At 44.5% G+C, this 23038-nt stretch overlaps 1 protein-coding gene across 1 annotated transcript; it reads right to left on the bottom strand.

The window, feature by feature from the left end:
- Positions 1-6: 6 nt before the first annotated feature.
- Positions 7-22869, bottom strand: HABP2 (hyaluronan binding protein 2). The gene is made up of 12 exons (XM_049790433.1): positions 22746-22869; positions 15919-16029; positions 13868-13975; positions 12213-12329; positions 9270-9389; positions 8647-8818; positions 7438-7535; positions 5608-5866; positions 4201-4343; positions 2417-2551; positions 1571-1716; positions 7-232 (listed from the first exon to the last, which is right to left on the bottom strand). Exons 1-12 carry the CDS (start codon positions 22867-22869, stop codon positions 68-70), a joined length of 1698 nt encoding a protein of 565 aa, XP_049646390.1. The 3' UTR covers positions 7-67.
- Positions 22870-23038: the final 169 nt, after the last annotated feature.

Raw genomic sequence — 23038 nt, 5'->3', positions numbered from 1 at the left:
CCCCTGCCTCAGCAGGCCTCATCAAATGTTCTCTGAGAATGATTTTCTCTGGCCTTCACAGGACACTTTACAAGGTCTCCTCTGAATGGATGGTGGCTTTTATCCAGTTGAGGAACTTGGTCACTTGGGTGTAGACCCCTGGCTTCATCCCACAATCCATGCCCCAGCTCACAATCCCGCTGACATAGTAAGTGCCATCCTTCACGCAGGTCAGAGGCCCTCCGGAGTCCCCCTAAGAGAGGAAATAAGAATTAAGCCCTACAGGTCAAGGAGCCCAGGAGGGGATGCTGATGGGACAGCGGTCAGCCCTGTGTCACAGGACAGGACATACTTCCTGTGCCTCAAAGGACATACAGTTTTAGCCAGAAAAAGCCTGTGAGTCTTGGCCAAGGGCCCTCCATGACCAAGCACCATGCTCATGCCTGATACCTCACCCCAGTCCCCTAGGCTCATGCCTAACACTGCACTCTGGTCCCCTGGGTTCATCCTGATTCCTTGACCCAGTCACCTGCACTCACCCCATGCCTCTCCCAGTCATTTGGGCTCAGTCCAACACTTCACCCCAGTCGCCTGAGCTTACCCAATGCCTCACACCAGTGCCATGAGTTCATTCCTGTGCATCCACAGGACCCTCCGTTCTCTCATGGATAGGGCAGTGTGCAGGCCATGCCTGGTTGGGATGGGGAGGCTTTCTCTGGGCCTCCAAGGCAGGGATGGTGTGGAGGATAACCCAGTAGTAGCCAGGTCTATGTTGCTGTTTCCCAAGTGGGTGACCCTGCCCTGAGCAAGGTTTCAGACAGACTGAGTGGTATAGTTGGGTATAGTTAGGAAGGGAGTTGTCTTCTGTTTATTTACTGATAAAAGGTGAGTTTGGGGCTGGAGGTTGCTGAGTGATTTTTTTTTCTGAAAGTGGAATGATAGGTCAAATCATTTTAGGAGCCTCTGGTCTAGTAAGTTAACATGGCCTCTGGAGATAGTTTGGTCCCAAATCCCTGAGAAAGTACAGTCCCTGATACCTGGGGCACCTGCCCCCAAGTCTCAGGCTAAGCTGAATGCTAAGTGGGACATAGGCTGTCTGAAACCTCAAAGGAGCCTCCAATGCCCCCAGTCCCAGCCTAGAGTTAAATCTCTCTTGCACACTAAGAAGTTAACAATGAATCTGAATTCTCTGGGCTCTCATGCTTCTCTTCTGACCCAGGTCTTTTGTACATTTCCTGCATCTTGAGTTTTTCATACCTTGCCCAGAACCAAGAACCTCTGTATTTAATACAGAGGTGCCACTCTTGGTGTTGGCACTCAATATTCATGTGTCATGAACCAAGCTAGTACCTGTCAGTGGTGAGGGCCTCTCCTCCGCACGTGACAAAACTTGATTAGACCATATGGTGAAATGCTGTAGCCATACCCTACATGGAGTTAGACACCATGTCTGTCTGAGCAAGCATGTCTGCTGGACCTTAGCTCTCAGGCCACTGCCTGCTTCTCAGCCTGGGTTGTGATTCTGGGAACAGGTGAAAGGGGAGAATGCCCTGCTTATCATATGCCTCACCACAGGCCCTTGGTGTCTCACCTGGCAGGTATCTGTGCCAGGCTTTTGCAAGTTTCCTGCACAGATCATGTTATCATCAATCATCTGGTTGTAGAGTCGGCGGGCATTGCATGCAGTGTTGGTGATCAGCTTCACTTTGGCATCTAGGAGCTGGCGGGACCCACGTCCTAGGAGGGAGGAAGAAAAGACAGGTTGCTTTTCTAGTGGTAGGAGACACCCACCCACTCAGAAGTGAGCATTGTGAAGAAGGGTTTTTCCAGGCTATTAGCAAAACTGCTTCATCTTCTAAGGTTGGGTGTCCTTGGCTTTTTGTCCTGACCTTGGCCATGTACAAGGCAAATGACCTAACTGCTGTACTATCTTTTGGTTACTTTTATAGAGAAAATCAAATCCTAGTGGCACATCTAAGTTTAATTTAACAAATTCTTATTGAATGTCTACTCTGTGCAAGGTTTGACCAAAATACCTGGGGGGACAAAACTGAGTGAGAGATGGCATCTACCCTCAGGGATGACTTAGGAATGACCTCTAGTGGATATTAGCACTCTCACAATCACAGTTCCAAACTTGGCAGGTCAGTGTGGACTTTGGGCATGAAAACTAAAGATATAAGGCCTCTGTCTAGTTCCAACATCTATTTCTTTTCTTCATCCACCAAGGAAAAGATCAAAATTTCCTAGATACAGGATCAGTGCTTGAGAGTCAAGGATAAGGGGCAGAGTCAGGCTCAGCTGTGGAGGTCAGGGAAGACTCTGGAAGTGACAGTATTGAACTTGACTCAGAAGAGGAGACCATCTTCCCTTAAACTCTTTCTCCCATGGTTGTTGTCACTCACCCAGATCTCAAGAAAATGCTTAGCAGACACACCTGTTTCTGTGATGCCCCAACCAGAGATGTAACACTCTGTCCCAGAAGGAAAGGGACTCTCAGGCAAGCAAACTGTCTTCACATATTTGGATTCCAGGGCACAGTGTCCATCCACAGGTTTTAACTTGATCAAAGCTAGGAGGAAGAGAAAGGGGGAATGATTAATTGGTGGTATCCTTGTTATAAAGGCCTTACAGCTAGGGCCAGAGTGAGGTGGCAGAGTCCATGTCTTGCCTGTGGGAGACCCCAAGCTTTATTCCCAGCAATTGGTGCTCCCCATGAAGCTGCCAGTACCATTGGGAGTGGCCTAGCCCCAGAGTACCCTTCACTACCACCACAATGAATAGAAATTTCATTTTAGCTGAGAAAACCCAGGTTGGAAAAGATATGAAGTGCCACTTCTGAGCAATACCTGCAAACATAGTCCTTGGCCATTTAACTCTCTTTAACTGAGGGTACAAGTAACTCTCCAGGCTCAGAATAACATCACAAAATAACAGATGGGCTTGTTTACATGTTTTTCACAGTTACAAAGCTATTTTTGATTAAGTTACAGGTAGTGAGCAACAACTTTCACCAGTGCACATTTCTTGCACAAAAGACCCAGTTTCACTACTGCCTTCCCTTGTTCTCTTCCCTGTCTTTCTCTGTGGTAGAAATGTTTAGTTTTCTCTCTATTTTCTTTTCTTTTTATACACCGAATTTTGAGATATTGTTACTAAAGAGGCTTGTCCTAAGTGATCATTTCTACAAATCATAGTTTTAGTGGTCCCTTTTCTACCTTATCTGCACTCCGCAACTATTTGTGGCAAGCTTCCCACCATGAAATGGTCCTCCTGGCCCTCTTCTCTATAGTCCATGGATATTATTGCTATTCTATCTTTTGAATATATTACATAAACAAGTGCAATCATTCTATATCTATATTTCTCCTTCTGTCTCATTTCACTCTAAGCCTTTTTAAGAAAGCAGGATGTAAGGAGATAAAGGTTTTGGGAGCTCCCAAGTAGTGCCCAAGTGCCTTAGAAATTACTCCAGGAAATTTCAGCCCACCCAGCCTTATAGTTCAATGACAGGGCCCAAGGATGTGGTGGTATTTGAGCCAGGCTGTGTGGAAAACCACCAAGATCACACCTTGTGGTGTCTGGAGACCATAGTGCTATCAGGAATTAGACGAGAATAGAATGTATGTTAGACATAAGTTGTAATTCCTGTACTGTATTTTTAGCCCTATGATGGGAAAAAGTATTGAGGAAAGAGTGTGAGATATCAGGAGAATAGGAAAGTAGGGTTCAGAACAAGAAAGAAATCAAGGCAAAGAATTAAAGGCAGTCCATCACTGCCTCCACAACTGAGCACTGAACAGGTGCCTAGTATATGGGGGATATACCTAGCCCAAGTGGACACATCACTAACATGTTGGAGGCAGAGGCTTGCACACCACTGGCCCATTCCTTAGACTAACAAACAAAAGCACAGAGATGTGAATGAAAATGGATGGACAGTGGAGGCGTTGAGGTTCAAGCCTGATCTGATTTCTACTCCATCCCTCAACCCCCACCACTACACACACTACATATCTTTCTGTCAGCTAAGGAGTGTATGTGTGTGTGTCTAGAATACTACTAAGGACTTTTCAACACAGCAAAGCTCTGCAATAAATTCTCTGCATTTCGTGGTCTGTGAAGGACTTAAATCAAGAACATCTTGAGGTCTCAGCTCTCCTTCCACCAAGAGATAAACCCAGCCAGAACAACAACCGATGGCATCCGGAGGAGACTTACCAATGTCATTGTGGGGAATCTCATCTTCCTCATTGTAGTCACTGTACTGGATGATTTTCTCCACCCCGAACGTCTGCTCATGACACTCTGTCTTCTTCAGGTCTTGTGCACCCAAGACCACTCTTAGGTGTTTGACTTTGATACTGAAAGGGAACATGTGAAGGTCAGAATGAGCCTACTCCTGGTATGGTAGGAAAGCCTCAACATGTGACCAGACCTGGCACACTCAGGACATCTTTTCCTGGAACCATACCTACCACACAGCTAGAGCTCTGAGACCAAGGAAGGTAGAAATGGTGTCATTGGTGAGCGCTATCTGAGGAGCAGCTGTTATTCAGCTCACACACTTCTCTTTTCCTCTGGGCTTGGCCAAGAATAGTCACTACCATCTGCAATAAATATTCTTTTTGCTTATTTTTTTGAGTTTTTTGGGGGGCCACACCCGGGGATGCTCAGAGGTTACTCCTGGCTATGCTGTCAGAAATTGTTCCTGGCTTGGGGGACCATATGGGAAGCTAGGGGATTGAACCTCGGTCTGTCCTCAGCTAGCACTGTCAAGGCAGACACCTTACCGCTCTGCACCACTTCTTGGCCCCTGCAGTAAATACTCTTGGCATCTGCTCCCATTTGTTCTTTCCTATAGTCCCAAGAATCCCAGTGGAATTAAATAAAGAACAGAGAACATGGGAAGGAATTCAAGGCCACTACTCATAATGGGCTTCTAAGACCAGTCCTAATTATGGACTTAGAGGAGGTAGGGGAAAGGATGACCTTCACAGTGTGATTTGAAGTGTTTCTAAGACACAGACCAAGGTCATGACAATTGACCTCAGACCCTGCGAACTTGCAGCAGCACATTTTGGTTTTGGAAACATGCTTGCCTGTGTTCAGGGTTTACTCCTGGCTCTATGCTGTAGAGTCTTAGGAAATTATGTGCAGTGCTAGGAAGCAAACTTAAGTCAGCTACATGCAAGGCAAGTGCTTTACCCTGTACTATCTCTGGCCCCAAAGCATAGTTTCTCTGCTTGCACAAGGACTAAAGAATTAAGGAAGCCTGCAATATCTACTTTTTTGTACTTCATTTACTTTTCACATAATCTTAGCAAGTAATAATACCCTTTCTAAGATCCAGTGCTTTTGTTGTTGACCTGTGAAGACCTGTTCCAGGTGTTGGACATGACAGTCAATAAAACAGACCAAAGTCTCTGATTTTCTCCCAGGAGATTCTGGAAATTGATTATTTTATCACAGGCCAGATTCATGGCTGCCTGTTGGTCTGGTGTGTAAAGCTCCTTGATCTGCTCAGAGTCCCACTCCTTCTAAAACCACCAAAATGCTATTTATATAGAAAAGTGAAGCATCCCTGAGACCCCAGCTCCCTGACCTCCCCATCTGAGGGGCACCTACTCAGTGGTGCAATGGGCAGCGGTGAGCACCCAGCAGGGGTGGATCAATGCCCCTCCACAGAAGTGGCCCTCAGGCATGGGTTCTGCCAGGGGCAGCGAGGTCTGCAGGGAGGCTTGCCAGGGGTGCTTTCCCGCCGTGCTCTTAAAGCCACCATAGATCCTCTTCAGTTTCCGCTCTGCTGTCTCAGTCCTCCCGCATGAGTTAAAGCCTGGGAGTAAGGTCAGAGAACCTGTAGGATTTCTCACAGGATCCGTAGTGTCTGTAGGACACAAGAAAGACATGTCACTCTTATAGTCTCTCTTAGGTCTATGAAAAAGCTGCCAGAGGTATAAGGGGAGGGCAGGTGCCTAGAGGCACACATCTAGACATTGGCGTAAAGCGAGATTGTAGTATTCACAACCATAATATTTTCTTTTTGCTTGCTTTCATAGGGGTTGCTCCCAAGTAGTGCTCAGGAAGTCCAAGGGCCACATTGAAAATTTTTGACCTGGGGCCGGAGAGATAGCATGGAGGTAAGGCATTTGCCTTGCATGCAGAAGGTCATTGGTTTGAATCCTAGCATCCCATATGGTCCTCTGATCCTGCCAGGAGCAATTTCTGAGTGTGGAGCCAGGAGTAACCCCTGAGCACTGGTGTGATTCCCCCACCCCCCCAAAAAAGAAAATTTTTGACCAAGTAAGCTATTGGTTCAGTGCAAGTATCTGAAAATACATTGTTTCATGGGCCCAGCTGTACTAGAGATACCTGGATTACCCTGGTGGTGCTTAGAGGCCTCCCCGCCCAGTGTATAAACTTTGTGATGCTCAGTGGATCATGTGGTTCAGAGACTTGAACCTGAATTAAGCTATGCTCCCATCCTGCTTTTTCCTTCTGCTTTCTATTCGGGGTATAATAGAAATTGTTCCAGCTTCAGTAGAGTTGGGAAATGATGCATTTGCATAGATGATTGTTCCATGGAGGAGAGCAGAATCAATATTGTTTGGGTGATTGCAGAGGTTTGTCTGTAGAGAGTGAAGGAAAGTGAACAGAGAGCTTATAGAGTACTTCCTGGAAAAGGAAATACAGGTTTTGTCTTTCAAAGCATGGTTGGATGTGAACAAGAGCAGATAAGGGGTGAGTGAGTAGAGATAGGAGTGACTCTAAGAGCAAAGACACTAGTGGGAAAATGTGCAGGAAGCAAATCCCATTGATCAGGCTAGGAAGGTGTGTACATAAGATAGAAAGGTGGGCCAGGCAGCTCCTTAGAAGACTGTGATGAGAAGTTAGATTATGTTGCATCCTGATAGGTAATGGATGTCCAGCCAAGTTTGGACACTAATGCTGTTTTTTTTTTGGGGGGGGCAGGTAACTTACCCCAAGCAAAAGTAGTGTTCAAGGGCTACTTTTGAGTCTGTGCTCAAGAGTCACTTCTGGGGAAGTTTAGTGACCATCTGAAGTACTAGGGATTGAACTGGAGGCTGACACATGCAAGGCAAGTACCTTTATCCTTAAGTATATCAATCGCCCTGATTGCCATTGACAACCCATGGTCTGTGTAGCATCTGGCACAAAGCAAGAAAGCAATAAATATTTGCTGAGTGAACTAACTTGGAGTGAGCAGATAAGTTTAGGGATAAACTATCATCTGAGTTGGCCAAAATGTCCCAGCCTTCTTAGAGGGGAGAAATAAGTCAGGCAGGTTGGCTAAATTGGAATGAGGATTGATAAAGAAATGTAGTTGGAAAACCAGAATGGAAGAGATGGAGTGCCAGAACATTATTATGTGATTCTGAGCCACCCAATCCACCTCCACACCCACACATTTGGGGCATCTGGAAAGCATGGTCTTACCTTCAGTTGAGCAGGCTGGGATATCACAGTACTCCCACTTCACCTTTACATTGTTAACTTTGATGAAACACCAAGGTTTCTCATCTCCATCAGGGTTTCTAAAATAAGAACACAAAATTCCCAGGGTCAAGACTTGGTGAATTCACAGTGTCTCATGGAAAGGCTTTTGGGTAAGAGAGTAGCAAGTTTGTGTGCTCCTCTGGGGCCACATTCCATCTCACACCTACAGCCAGTTAGCAAACCCTAGCATACAGGTCTATGTCTGGTTCTTGAATTTTTAACCTTCAGAAAATAATTTAAATTGCCTAGAAGCAGGTCTCAAGCCTTGCATCAGAGCCATGGTTCACAAAAAATGGTTTGTTGAACATCATAAATGGCTTGTTGTCATAAAAGTTAGATTGACACAGAAACGTGATAAGTGTCAAGTCCCTCCTGTGATCCTGAGGCAGCCTGATGCGAAGGTTCAAAGTGAATCAATGTGGGTGGGGATTATGTTTTATGCCAGGGACATCATATGGCTTAACAGATCTGGCTAAAGGCCATGGAGTGCTCTTCTCTCCTGCCATGCAGATATTATGAATTCTTGGTCTTGGTTAGACAAGGAACCAAAAGAAAGTTAGGGGAATGGTCTAGAAGCAGCTGAAGGGGAGTCAGATAGATTTTAATAATCAGGAAGAGCCTTCTGGGGAAACTCAAACATTCTTATGACAGAGGTTATATTCCTTGCCTGAGATGCTTCTTCACTATGCTTCTTCTTTACAGTTATATGAGGTGACTCTATAATAAATGGAATGTCTGTGTAGCTATGTGCCATTTTTACAAGGAAGCAGTAAAAGTTCCCACTCCAGGGTCTGGAGAGCTAGTTGAGGCAATAAGGCATTTTCTTTGCATGAAGATAATGCCAGACTATTCCCTAGAAGTGCATATGTTCCCTGGCTTTAATCCACTTCCAAGCCCACAGGAAAGAGAACATTAGTGAAAAATGAAATTTGATGAAATTAAGCCACTATTACTTGGGGGTTTGTTTGTTATAGCAGCATAACCAACCTTTTCCTACATAGTAAACTATAGGAAGAAGACAGGTGAGTGAGCTCTGTTCCCAGGTTTCTAAGATATCCCATAAAATGTGGGAACACTAAAAGGGGCAAAAAGGAAGACTCTTATGCTTACAAACAGGTAAGACAGCATGGGGAAGAAGGTCTAGTTTACCTGCAGAAGTTGTGGTCCCCAATCCCATGAGCCTCAGCATCTTCCATAAACATGTTGTAATTTTCCTGCAAGAGAAGGTGTGAGTTCCAGTGAAGGCATGGGTGCTTGTTGACTGTCCTGCTTACTTCTCCTCGGTATGAGTAGCCGTCATCCACATAGCAGTCATCAGAACCTCGGAGAAAACAGGCAGACATGTGAGAACTGGAAGCACCTAGCATGCTGGTCCCCAAAGAGACTTGGTAGGAGTAGTAAAAAGATTGAATCTGAATATCTGTCATACTGAGATTTTACTACAAAATTCCATAAGTAATGTGGCTTGAAAGTTGTGCATTCAAAACATGAAATATGGAGTTCATAGAGATGGATAAAAATGTGGTTTTTCCTTTGGGCCTACATAAGAATAGATGGCAGGAGATTAAAGCCAAGGGGATGGATGCCCAAGTATCTGTTTGGTCATTGATCTGTAATGCCTTCAGATGTATCCAATATCCTAAGTCAGCAATGAGAGTTGGGAAATTTTATTTTAGCTCCATTCTGGGAACAAAATCTCACATAGGACATGATTATCAAGGCTTCATTTGTAGCTCCAGAGTTTCTGCTGAGGTGTTGGCTGTGACTCTTACCTATTTCACAGAATTTTCCCTTGAACGAACTTGAACAGGTACAGGAAAACTTGGATCTCCGTCGATTTTTGAGGCAGGTGCCGCCATTTTGGCAGGGATTTGGCCTGCATACAGGAACCACTGTGAACACAGGAAGTGAGGCCCAAAAGGCTCTTCAGAAGGAGCTGCAACTACATTTGAGATAGTTGATGACACCTCCTGCTGTCCCTTTTTTCAAAAAAGATGGGTCACCACAAAGCAAAAATAAATCTACTGACATATGAGTAAATGAACAGATGGACTTTAATAATGTGAACAAGCCTGGATGAAGAAAGATATGATGAAGACCAAAATAATCATAATTTATTTATATGTTAATATTTTATCACCAATATTATTATGAATAATGTAATATTATTGTGAATACTATAATATTACACATAATATTATCATGAATAGTAATAAATCATAATCATATGTAAATGTTAACTCATTAAGAAGAAACAGGAGGTCTGGAATGATCAGAAGTTTTGTAACTGCTCTAAGTTAGGTTGAAAGTTGGCCACACCTTTTCATAACTATGTAATTGTGAACACCTTAATGTCTTTGAATTTTTGGTCTCTAGATCTTTAAAAAACTTCCTAAATATATTTTTCCTAGTATATATTTTTTGAGAATCAGATGGATAGAGGATGTAAATCTTTAGGGACAACATCTGATTCTTAAAATATTTGTTATTTTAAATTTAAAATATTTGTTATTTTATTTTATTTTTTGGTGTTTGGGCCACACCCAGTGATGCTCAGGAGTTACTCCTGGCTCTGTGCTCAGAAATCACTCCTGGTTTGGGGGAATATATGGGATGCCAGGGGATCGAACTGCTGTCCATCCTAGGTCTGCCGCGTGCAAGACAAATGCCCTACCACGACGCCACTGCTCCGGCCCCTGTTTTTTTTTTTTTTTTTTTTTTTTGGGCCACACCCTGTGACGCTCAGGGGTTACTCCTGGCTATGTGCTCAGAAGTTGCTCCTGGCTTCTTGGGGGACCATATGGGACGCCGGGGGATCGAACCGCGGTCCGTCCTAGGCTAGCGCAGGCAAGGCAGGCACCTTACCTCCAGCGCCACCGCCCGGCCCCCATCCGGCCCCTGTTTTTTAATTTTTTAAAACTTTATTCTATGTTTACTCAAGTCTCTCTTTTATTTTATTTTATTTTTTGGACCATACCTGGTGAAGCTCAGGGGTTACTCCTGGCTATGCACTCAGAAGTCGCTCCTGGCTTGGGGAACCATATGGGACACCAGGGATCGAACCAAGGTCCATTCTGGATATGCCACATGCAAGGCAAATGCTCCACCACTGTGCTATCGCTCCAGCCCCTACTCAGTCTCTTTTTATATAAAAATAAGTGTTACATTCCCACCAGAACATTAGACAATTATATCTGTACTTTAAAAAATTGTAATGAGGTATCATCTCACACTACAGAGATTGGCACACATCACAAAGAACAAGAACAATCAGTGCTGGCTGGGATGTGGGGAGAAAAAACTCTCATTCACTGCTGGTGGGAATGCTGTTTAGTCCAGCCATTATGGAAAACAATGTGGGGATTCCTCAAAAAACTGGAAATTGAGCTCCCATTTGATCCAGCTATATCACTCCTAGGAATATACTCTAGGAGCACAAAAATACATTACAAAAATCCCTTCCTCACACCTATATTAATCATCACAGCATTTTTTTTTTACAATATTCAGACTCTGGAAACAACCAAGTTGCCCATCAACAGATGAATAGCTAAAAAAAAAAACTGTGGTACATATGCACAATGAAATCTTATGCAGCCATCAGGAGAGATGAAGTAATAAAATTTTCCTATACGTGGATGTACCTGGAATCTATTATGCTGTGTGAAATTAGTCAGAGGGAGAGAAAGACAACAGAATAGTCTCACTCATCTATGGGTTTTAAGAAAAATGAAAGACATTTAAATAATTCCCAGAGATGAGGGCCGGAAGGACATTCTCAAGATATGAAGCTCTCCACAAAGAGTGGTGAGTGCAGTTAAAGAAATAACTATGCTGAGAACTATCATAACAATGTCAGTCAGTGAGGAATGTATGTCTTGAATACAGGCAGGGGGTGGGGAGGGAATAGATGGGGGCATTGGTGGTGGGAAGGTTGCACGGTGAAGGGGGATGTTCTTGTTATGACTGAAACTCACTACAATTATGTTTTTAATCATTGTGTTTAAATAAAGAAATTATTTAAAAAATTATATTTAAAAAAGTTGGTCTCTCAAAACTATTAGAATGTTTTGTTATTAAAATAGTTTAAAAAAGTAAAATAGTTTTAAGGATTTTAGATTACCAGAATGTATAGACATACACAATATAAAGTGTAGTTAAAAAGAAATGAGAATAAAAATATCAAATCATTCACATGAAACAAAATATGTTATTAACTAGATGAGTAAAATATTGAACATGGAATGGAATTGACAGTAGATATATGTACATCTACTTTTGAATTAGGAAGGTGAAGAAAGTTTAATATACAGTAATTTGCACCCATATTTAGTTAATTATAAATATTTGTTATTTTATGTATCAGATAATATTTGTTATTTTATGACTAACAAAAATATTTTAACAAAAATATAAATTTAAAAAATCATAAAAAATTTGTTATTTTATGAATCACTAAATCTCGACTTATTTCCCTCCATGGCTCATTCCAGGATGTAATTCCTGGAGAAAGTGAGTTCTATGGATAGAAAGGTACATGGATCAATTCATTCCCATTGAACTCTTCAAGATTGATGATTCTTAAAGGTCCTATTAAAAAGTGCCAATCCCAGTAACACATAAATTCTAGATGAACTTCCACAAAGCCAATGTACCAAGATCCCAACATACATGCTCAGAGAAAGCATAGCATGAAAGGGGTCTTTGACACTTACCCTTGGAGCAGTCTGGTCCACTGTAAGGGTATTTGCAGACACAGCGATAGTAAGGAGGACTCTGAGTAATAAGGCAATCCCCCCGTCCACATGGGTTGTTACTGCAGTTGTTCCGTGCTGCAGGACAGCCACAAAGAAGTAGAGTCAAAAATAATCCATTACTTGGGTAGCATATCTTACTTGAAAAGTATTTTACTCTGGACAATTGGGTGTGAACTCACATTGGAAATAATACATTGTCCATGGTCCTGAAACTCCTTGGTCTATTTCCCTCTCCTCACCGGATAAGGTTTCCTTTTAGACTTGCTTCCTAATTCCTTCCTTCTTGTTCTTATTTTTAAACCTCATAACGATTTTTTGTTTTTTTGTGTCACACCCAGCAGCTCTCAGGGGTTACTCTCAGGGGTTACTCCTGGCTCTGCACTCAGAAATCGCTCCTAGCAGGCACAGGGAACCATACAAGATGCAGGGATTTGAACCACCATCCATCCTGAATCAGCTGCATGTAAGGCAAGCGCCCTACTGCTGTGTTATCTCTCTGACCCAAACCTTACAACAATTTTGATAATTCCTAAACCCTCAAAAGATTCAAAATTGGAGTGTCTTCATTTTATAGCTGATTTCATTTTCTGCACATAGTTTTTTTTTTCTTATTTTTTAATTTTTGGGCCAAACCCGGTGACACTCAGGAGTTATTCCTGGCTATGCTCAGAAATTACTCCCGGCTTGGGGGACCATATGGGATTCTGGGGGATTGAACTGTGGTCCATCCTAGGTTAGCTGTGTTCAAGGCAAACACCCTACCATTCGTGCCACTGCTTGGGCCCTCTGCATATAGTTTTATCATTCTTTTGAGAAGTTAAACATTAAAAAAGTCTACTGTTTATTCTGGATACCTCCAAGTGATCTTGAGACATTTATTGAAGGACAATTATGGGATTAAAAATAAAAAGACTTCATGAAACAAGTACAGAGGAAATTAAACAATCACAAAAAACCTAGTCTATGTGTAAGATCATCACTGCCTTCCAGTTAAGAGTTTGCTAAGTGGAACTGGATTCTCTCCATGGGTTGAATCAGCCATTGGAATTCTATTCCTGGTTTTCTATCAAATATCTCTGTTGTCTGTCCACCAAAGCTCACTAAAAGTAGACTATTTTTATCCATGTCCACATGATGAGAGTAGGAGAAAGAAAAAGCAAGGACCCAGGTATTAGGATTCAATGGTTTGCTCTTCTCCAAACTTGCTGTAGGACCACAAACAAGTCTCATGTACTCTCTGAGTTCAGCCTAATGAGTCTTAAGAGCTTTCTTGCTCTATTGGTATACAAAAATCTCTTGGAGTTAAGGACTTTAAACAACAATAAACAGGGGTCCTGAGTATAAAATTTATCTTGATTCATTCAGCTCTATTCTCCACCATGAGCCTCACTTTTCTCATCTGTAGAATGTATTTCTAGACATGTGTAACATGAGAATTCACCAAGAAACTGATAATAAGTCTGCTGAGATCACCATAAAATGGGATCCACATCTATATGGTTTTCACAATTTATTGGAATCACCACACCCTTGTTTACCCCCTTAGAAGTGGATGAGGAATTGCTTCCTGTTCAATTTGGAGGGAAGAGTGACTCTGTAGTGAATACACTCACCATTGCGACACCTGTTTCCATAGAAAGGGGCAGGACAGCTGCATGTGAAAGTCTCCCCACTGACAAGGCAAGTTCCACCGTGTTCACAGGGATTGGACAGGCAGGGATCTAAGATACAAAAACAGTCATCAACACTCACCATGGACAGCAGGTGAAAATTTTCACTTGTTCTTAGGATAGTTCTCAGGATTTAGTTCCTGCCCCAAAGGAGGGAGTAGCTGCAGAATCAGTGATTGGGGCCAGGGGCATACATAGCTTGAAAGAGCAAGGAAAAGTGTATTCACAGAACTAGAGCAGGAGAGTCAGGCTAGTAAGAGAGCAGGAAGAAGGAATTGTGGCTGTCTCCCCTCGAATGGCTGCAGGAGCCTTTCTCAGTGAGGAACTCCCCCTTCGCATCCTCAGTATGTGTCTCCTCCCAGTCTTGCTGGAAGTGCCATGGGGTCTGTCTCTGATGCTGGAGGCATTTCACAAGCCTAGAGACCTCCCTTACTCCCCGTGCCCGGGGTGGAGGTCAGCAGCATGGAGAGAAAACCCACCCCTAATGAAACACGAGCCTTCTGAACACCAGCAAAGAAGACCAAAGGCCCGAGGGTGACAGAGGAATTGACGGCGAGGAGGAAGTGACCCAGTGGCCTTCATCTTTCTTCAACTCCTTGTTCAGTTAGATTTTGTCATATTTCATCTGTGCTTTTGGCTTTTCATGGTTGTCTGAATGGATCTTCCCTTGGGGAATTCTTTATCCTTCTGTTCACACACATTGTTCTTTGGTTCAGGAACTAGGATCCCTGGGCCCGGCTCTTGTTTTGATGGTCCCTTCTGATGTTCCCCTGATGCCCTGTATCTTGGCCCTGCCTTCCAGGCCATTGAGCACAGTTACCCTCTTTTATTCCGGTGGCTGCTTGCTTTGCACTCCTCCTCATGGGCTCACATGGCTTGGTTTGGGCTTATTCCTCGTTTTCCTCTATCACATTGCTTGGATTGAGATGCCACAAAAACAAAAACACAAGTAGTAGAAGCAACACCAGGAGAATGCACCACACACATGCATATTCATAAACACCCATCCACATTCACACATATCACACATATCACACACATGCACACAAACACACATAATCTACACTTACACATCCTCACATAATAAAGCACATACCATGCACACTTACTCAGATCCACCCACACATACACCCATCATGCACACACTGACACATGTACATAAACACACATATTTGTATACATAGTCATGCATATGATTACATACATATTACCACACACATGCACACACACTGATACCCACCCACCCACACATAAATACATTCATATACACACCAGCGTATACTTATACGTATTCACACACACATCACACACATGCACTTATTCCACTCACATACCACACATATTAATGTACCACTCACTCCCTCACCACATACTCACAGACATATGATATATACTTGTGCATTCACACAGTAATATAATACCACACACTCTCCCATACATGCACACTCGGTTATACCATACACATATCACAGACACACATGCACTCATAGCACTCATACTTACACACACTACAAACACACACATATACATGCCGCCGAGCAGAGCTTCTAAAGAGTGAAAAGAGAAAGTAAAGCACGATCTAAGAGGAGGGGGTTTCCGATTCAAGTCAACCTGAGCTGGAAACTGACTTAGACTTATCTGTGAACTTAGCACCTACCCACTGCCCTAGCTACAGTCTTGATTTTGAGGAGATTTTTGAGGAGACCTGGCTGGTTATTTTCTTTCTCACTGCAGGGCCTTGGTTGAGTTCACTCTTGACTTGGCCTCACTGGCTTGCTGGATCAAAAGCCAATGAGGATGGGAGAGATGGTCTTAAAGCATTCCCAGGTCCTGTAGGATGATTCTAATGGGAACAATAACACTTCTCATGTAGCTATTTTATGGTGCTGGCCAGAGGGGAGGAGAAAAGTCGCCCCCATGGATTCATATATAACCCCCCCCCCCAGGTAAACCTCCCCCTTCCATAGGGCTTCCCAGAGAGCTTTGTTACCTACCATCCTCCTCATAGTACCAGTCTGGATTCTCGGTGTAGGTTGAAGGATTGCTGGTGTCCTCTTTGGGGCCATCATAGTCATAGTAGTACTCATAGTAGTCTGGAGTCCAATCTACATGAGAGGTGGTAGAAGAAAGTCATCATCAGACCCAAGTAAGTGTTTTTGTTTTTTGTGCAACAATTGCTTCCCTTACTCCTGTAGGAGAAATTGTCTTTTCAGCTCCTCATTCCAATAAGGTGGGCAAAAAGTATCACAAGTATTCATTTTTTTTGGAGGGGAGTATGATGACCTTAAAAGCAGTGCTGGCACTTGACAGGATCAGAGGCCCCACTTGGCTACAGTGACAGAGTGAGGTTCTGGCTTTCTATTAATAGAAACCTTGGACCAGTCAATCATAGTCTTTGTGCTTTGATTTTCTTATCTGTTACCAGCAGGGTGATGATTAGGGCCTGGAAGTGATTGGGAGATTGTTCCATGTGGCATCTGTCCAGGGTCAAGGCCTGTGCCTTGATGGGTCACTCTGTGCAGCAAATTTTCCAATGGAACTTTATTGGCCATTTTAGTTGCGTGAAGTTCAAGATACTCATCATTGTCCACTTGGTCATGGTATCAAACAACTCCCAAGTTGTTTCTAAAAACATGCAGCTTAATCACTAATATGTTTTAGCAGCTATGATGTATCCAGACTTCTGCTAAGCAGTGCATATAAAGCATCTCATTTCAGGCTCATACAATTTGAAAAATTTATTCTTGAGTCTTCTAGTTAAGAAGCCTGAGGCTGAAAGAGGTTAAGAAAATAGCCCAGGGTCACACTACTAATAAATAGTAGGACATGTCTGATCTGAACTACTTTGCCTCCTCTTAACCACTAAACTGTACCAACTTGACTGCAGTGCTCAGCTATTTCCACCAGCTTCTTACTACCTTGGAGCTATTCACATGTACCCTGGAGAAAGGACTATCATCCCCATGGACTATCTGTCTTGTCAGGTATCACCAAGGATCACATGGAGAAGGTGTATGTCTCTTGTTTTCTGTGAGAGAGGACTCTCATGTCTCTGTGTGTGTGAGAGAGAGAGAGCTGTGTGGCTTTTGCCTTTGAGAAGGTTTTGTGACTCTTGCTTGCTTCTGTCAGAGGGCTGTGTGACTCATCTCTGTGAGAGAGGGTTGACTTGCTTTTGCCTCTAGAAGATAAATATGTGACTCTTGTCTCCGAGAGAGGGCTGCTTATGTCGTTGCTCATGATTGTGAACCCTGTAGTGAGCTGCCCATTGGGAAGGTGTGTGTGTGTGTGTGTGTGTGTGTGTGTGTGTGTGTGTGTGTGTGTGTGTGTGTACGACTGAGTACAACTCTCTGCTGAGACCTTGGGTGTCCTTGTTTCTCAAGACCAAGTTTGGGATTCGGAGAAAGCTGGGTTGACTTTGCTCTGGCAGGTGGGCGGGAGCATGGCAAGCCTGCCAGGGAGCTGGAAGGAGCAGTCCAGAGATGCCTATGATAATGAGGCAGGAGCAAATGCAGATAGCACACTTGAAAGGGCTTCCTGCCAGCCAACTGATGGCTCAGCTGAGGGCACTTACCTCAGCCTGATTATCAACCACATTATCTTACTCTCAGTCATTCCCTTATAGTCTTTATCTCATTGGCTTTTGAAAAATCGACTTTTGCACAATGCCTGTTTTATATTTCCCATTAAAACCGAGCAATCTTTTTTTTTTTATTATTTCCTTTATGAATACGCCAACTCTGGTTCCTTGGCAAAGTTTCACCTCATTTATCACAGTGTCAAGTCAAGACTCCCTTTGCTTGCTCATTATTTCTCTCAAGCTGCTGTTCTCCACTCTGAAAATTCTCCCAGAGGAAGCCGCCATTCCAGGGATGAGGATCGAAGTGGAAGATAAGACCATTGTCTTCGTGGAGCAAATAAAATCTCTTTCCATCTAGCAATGATAAAGCAGGGACAGAGAGTGAAAAAGTAAGGGAAAAAATATTTGTCTGAGTTTGACATGAAAGATTTCAAACTGACATTTGGGAGAGACAATGGGACTCCATAATGAGCATGCTCCATCTTTTATTTAAGTTTGCTTTGCATGGCTTTTTTTTCCCCAAAACAGATTTATGGAGATAAATGCTTTCACATAGCTTCCAAATTTCTCCCAGAAGTGAAAGGTCAAGTGAACAAATCTTGGCTAAACCATTAAGAATTTTGCAGTGAGACCAAAGGGATTGTACAGCAAATAGGGCGTTTGCCTTGCAAGTGGTAGACTTAGCTCCAGTCTTTGGCATCCCTGTGACCCCCTGTGCCATACCAGGAGTGATCACTGCTGTGGCACAGTTGTAAAAGAGTCGGTATAAGCCAAAGAGTCATTTGGTTAGATATTTAGAATGGGAGAGCTTGCCACAGCTGCTGTGCTATGACTGTTCCACGGAACATGACATGACATAGATTGAATAACTGCTGGAGGATTTTTGACTTGAATCTAACCCTGTTGGCAGATCTACTATGTCTCTGTGAAATTTAAGAGAAAATAAAAACATGTAGCCTTTGGCATGTACTTCAGCTGAGCAAGGAAAAGTGTCCTTTGGGCCCTGGAGAAGCAGCCCTGTACTTCCGACACCAGGAGCCAACATTCAGTGCGAGACTGTAGAAGGAAGCTACCCAGATCCTTTCAATTTGGGGGGTGCTGCCACAGAAGCACCTCAGGGAGAATTTCTCTATCTCACAATTAAAGCTTGTTTTGTCTTTATACTCAGTACTTAATCTACTCAATCTCATTGTTTATGGTAGAAATGGGTCCTGTGGCCCTGCAATAGGCCAACTCTTGAGCCACGCTTATTGTTCTTCAGGGGGAATAGTGAAGCGTTAGAGCAAAAAAGGAGTGGGAGGAGGCCTTTGTCCTTAAAGAGTCTCCACTCTAGCCAGGCACAGAGAATGAACCAGGAAGGAGTAAGAAAAGAATGGTGTGGCCAGTATGAGGCCTGGTGGTTCCCTGTTCCACTTTGGAATTCAGTGTTCTGGGCAAGCAGTAGCTATTCTTCATCTTCCTGAAGCCTCATCTCCTTGCATTGAAAGATTGATCCAGTCTGCCACCTCTTATGTCTGGCCTACTCTCAAGACCTGTATTGGCCAGTAACCTGTGTGACAGGATGGAGTCCTGGCTCCCAGCCTGGATTCTAAACATCATGTGTCCCTCCACTTCTCTTTCTCCTGGAATTCTGTAACCAGTGGGCCTTTTCTTCAAGAGGATAGGGAACACACAAGCCACAACAGGCTGTTTGGTGCCCACCAAGGCATTATATATAGGAGAAAGCCCAGTCCATTGACAAGTTGGCAGTGACCTCACAAGGAAATTTAGCCAACATGAGTGAGACTGGGGCCACCGAGATGACTTAATGGGTTGAGCACATGCCTCATGCAGGAGGCCCAGGTTAGATTCCCAGAACCACACAATACCACAAGCACTGTGAGGTGGATAAATAAATAAGTAAAATAAAACAGGGTCTGCAAGCTTGATTCCAGACCAGAAACAATGCTCAGGATAACCAAATAATTGAGAACTAAATACATGTGGATTAAGCTATGGGGCCAATGACAGTAATTTGTATAATGGTAGATATCTGGAGTTTTCTATTCAACAGAGTCCTTTTCTAAAACTGATAGGAAAAATGGGGAAAGGACCATGAGCTATCACAGATTCCCCCGATCCTGGGTTATTGTGTTCTGAATACTTGCTATGTGTTGGACAAATAAAGGACTGTATGGTCTCCTTTAACTCTATGACTTAAATATTATCATTTTGTTGTTTCTGGGCTGCATCTGGTGTTGTTCACTGCTCACTCTGGACTTTGCATGCTCAGAGGTCACCCTTGGCAGTGCTCAGAGATCTAGGTGGTGGTGGCTACATGCCAGGCAAAGACCTTACCTACCTATCTTCCTATTGCCTTATTCTTATTTATGGGTGTTACAAACTGTGGTGCCTGAGGGTCATGCAGTGTTGGGGATCAAACACAGTGCCCCACTCATGTCTGGCCTATGTTCCTTCATATGAACCACCTGAGCCACCCCTAATATTCCAGAGAAAAAGTAGTAATGCAGAAGGTAGTGTTAAGGACTCCTGCACAACCTCTCCCTAGTCCTTCGTGCCCTGCAGCCTCTAGAACTTATTGTGAAACTCCTTGCTTCCAGTTCCCAGGAAGCAGCCTGATCTCCTCTCTACACATGCACTATATGCCCGACCAGGATCACTGTGGTCCCGACCCAGGTCTTTGCAAAAGAAGCTCAGTGTTCTGGAGACCAGCTTTGCAGTTGCTCTGGTTAAAGAGCTTGCCAGATGTGTGAAACAGACTAGAAATCCCAGCAACACCAACCTGGTTGGCCTCATTCATCACCCTGGCCCAGACAGCTCCTCCGAGGGCCTCCTGCAAAGCCCAGTCCTGCATTTGATGCCGACAGGCTGGCTGGCAGATCAAGCCCAGAGGAGTCCTGGCTGGCAGGCGGTGGGACAGATGATGGATGTGTTCAGCCCATGTCACCGGGCAGGGCCCAGCTAGCTTTGAAGAGGAATTTCCGCAGGCCTGCTGGCTGCTGGATCAGCTGCTCAGGGCTGAGTCTGTGCTGTTTGATGCCACCTCCTGGCCACTCTCTGAGTCTTTGGCCTGGGCACCTTCTGTTCTAACAGGGTCCCCAAGGTGTGCTGTCCCTGGCAAGCCCAATTAGAGCTGCAGCTTGCCCGGGGACATGGGCACAGAGTTGCCCAGTGTGGCTGTCTCAGCAGGCTGGCATCTGACACATTCTGCCAGAACAGGGCCAGACCCTGTGAAATGAAATTGGGCACAAATGGGTGTTTGGGGAAAACCTTGTCAGCTCTTTGCAAAAGATCCTTCCTTATACCTTCAAGTGGACTTGGAGTCCGGGTGACTGGCTTCTCCTGGGCTATTTCATCTACTGACAAACTTGTCAGAAGATCTCATCAAAGTTCTCATTTGGGGGGGGGGTGGATGCTCCCAAATGGTGGTCAGTTGCTTTGCACACCTCTCGGCAATTCTCACCCAACCAGGCAGTGGTCAATATAAGGTCCCATGGATGAGGTGCTGCTGGCTCTTGCTGTGCTGGGGGTTCCCTGGGCCAGTGCTCAGGGTCATCCAGGGCTACATTCTGAGATGCTTAGGAACCATATGTGGTGATTGGTATGGAAGCAGGATTGGTCATATGCAAGACATGAGTTTCAATCCCTGTATTATTTTCCCTGCCACTCAGCACAGTTCTTATGGAGCCCTGAATCTGCCTTGTTCATTTTAGCACCCTCTTCTGCTAAGAGTTTCCTCTGTGCTTACATGCTTCCAGTGATGAAAAACTCACTACTTCACAAGACCTCAATGGCTCAAAGATGTGTTCAATTCTCACATTTAGACTCTATTTGCAGATAAAAATCTAACCAACAATTTCTGGTTGATTTTGTTCAGTGAAAAGCCTGATGATGAGTGAAGGATCCAACACCTACTTCTGTAGTCTCAGGTACAGCCCTGCTCACAGTTGCTGGAGTTGTTCACTGCACAATGCAGGATGTCAGACTTGTAGTCTTTGCAAGTGCTATTCATCATAGTCTTGTGGCAATGGTGGCAAGTTGCAATAGTCTGGAAGTAAAACACATCTTATTTTCACCTCATGGACTTGGGTTGAGGAGGTTTCCCAGATCTATGAAGAAAGCAAAATGCTTGGAGTCTTCTGGGCCGTTTCCACCACTGTGGCATAATCCCATAATCTCACAGCTTTGTCTCTTGGAACTGGGCCACAGGACCCCTTCTGTGGTGCATCAGCACTTTTTATGGAAGGTAGCTGAATGGAGAGCTGTCCCAGGGTTTAGCCTTCAGTTCTTTCCAGAGTCCTCAGGGGATAGTGGTGTGGTTTGGTGGGTGGTCTCCACATGTAAATTTCCTCCAAGAATCTGAATCATAGATCAGTGGTTGGTGCTCTGGAGAAAACTTCAGACTCCCCCCACTCAGACCAGTCCTCTGAGTAGCCCCATGCCATAAACAAGACCAGATTGTGGTGAGGACCAGGCTTGGCCTCCTCGTCCTGAGGGGGCTCAGCCATCCCACTCATGAGGACATTGCAGCTGACCTTGATCCAAGCTTCTTATCTTGGCTCCAGATATACTTACTCAGCTGTGGACATGGCCACAGCAGCCTCTCTGCCTATTTACCTCCTTCTCTGCTGGGTGACAGGTTCACGTGGTTTCATATGGGAGGTGGCCCCAACCCAGTGAGCCATGAGTGGACTTTTCTCCTTTCAGTATTAGGACAGCAAAGGAGCCTTAGAACCCAGGGTGGATGAGGGCAGGAAGGGGCACCCTTACAGGAAGAGGGTGGGGTTAAGAGGCCACCAGCAGGTTGGGCATGTGTGTAGAACCCAGAAGGGTGCAAGGGGCTAGTGTGCTGTGACCCTCATCTCTCAGGGTCACCCATACTCTGCCTTAGCCTTTGTCTCCTTGCAGATCCCACCATGCTGTGTGGTGTGGGCAAGCAGCTTCCTTGCCTTGATCCTTAGCTTGCTTCTGAAATGAAGTTTTCTGCATCATCTCTTTCTCCCTTGTCCCAACACTGGACATCAGGGCTGACCACAGGCAACTTGAAGTCATGTCAAGAGGTGTGTGTGTATGAACCTCGGAGCCCCACTTGTCTGGGAAAGCTCTCAAAGGCTTCTGTGATCCACTTTTGAGCCATATGAACCCCAAAGTGTTCCAATAGTGCCAGGCCTGGGCCCCCTTTCCACAGCCCCAGAAGCAGCCGGAGGTTGGTGGGAGCCCCCGGCCACCTGTCTGCACACTCACCTGGATCTGGGTCCGAGTTGGGTGATGTCAAGGAGAGCTGAAACAGAAGCAGAGCATGGCTGAGCAGGCCTCCCCAGCTCTTCCTCACCCCTCCAGGTCCACAAGAACTTCCAGCTTTACCCATGGTACTCTCCAGCTTCACTCAGGGCAGAGGTTCACCTGAATCTATTATGGGTGCAGAGCTGAAGATTGATGAGCTCAAATTCAACTGCTTAGTTCCCCTAACTCCCAACTCTGCGTCCTGCAAGGCTCAACAGTTTTGGAGAGTGGCGGTTCAGGGACAGTCATGGGGA

The sequence above is a fragment of the Suncus etruscus genome, chromosome 17 (assembly GCF_024139225.1).
Source record: "Suncus etruscus isolate mSunEtr1 chromosome 17, mSunEtr1.pri.cur, whole genome shotgun sequence".
In the NCBI taxonomy this organism is placed as follows: domain Eukaryota; kingdom Metazoa; phylum Chordata; class Mammalia; order Eulipotyphla; family Soricidae; genus Suncus; species Suncus etruscus.
This window is presented reverse-complemented; position numbering and strand designations above follow the sequence as displayed.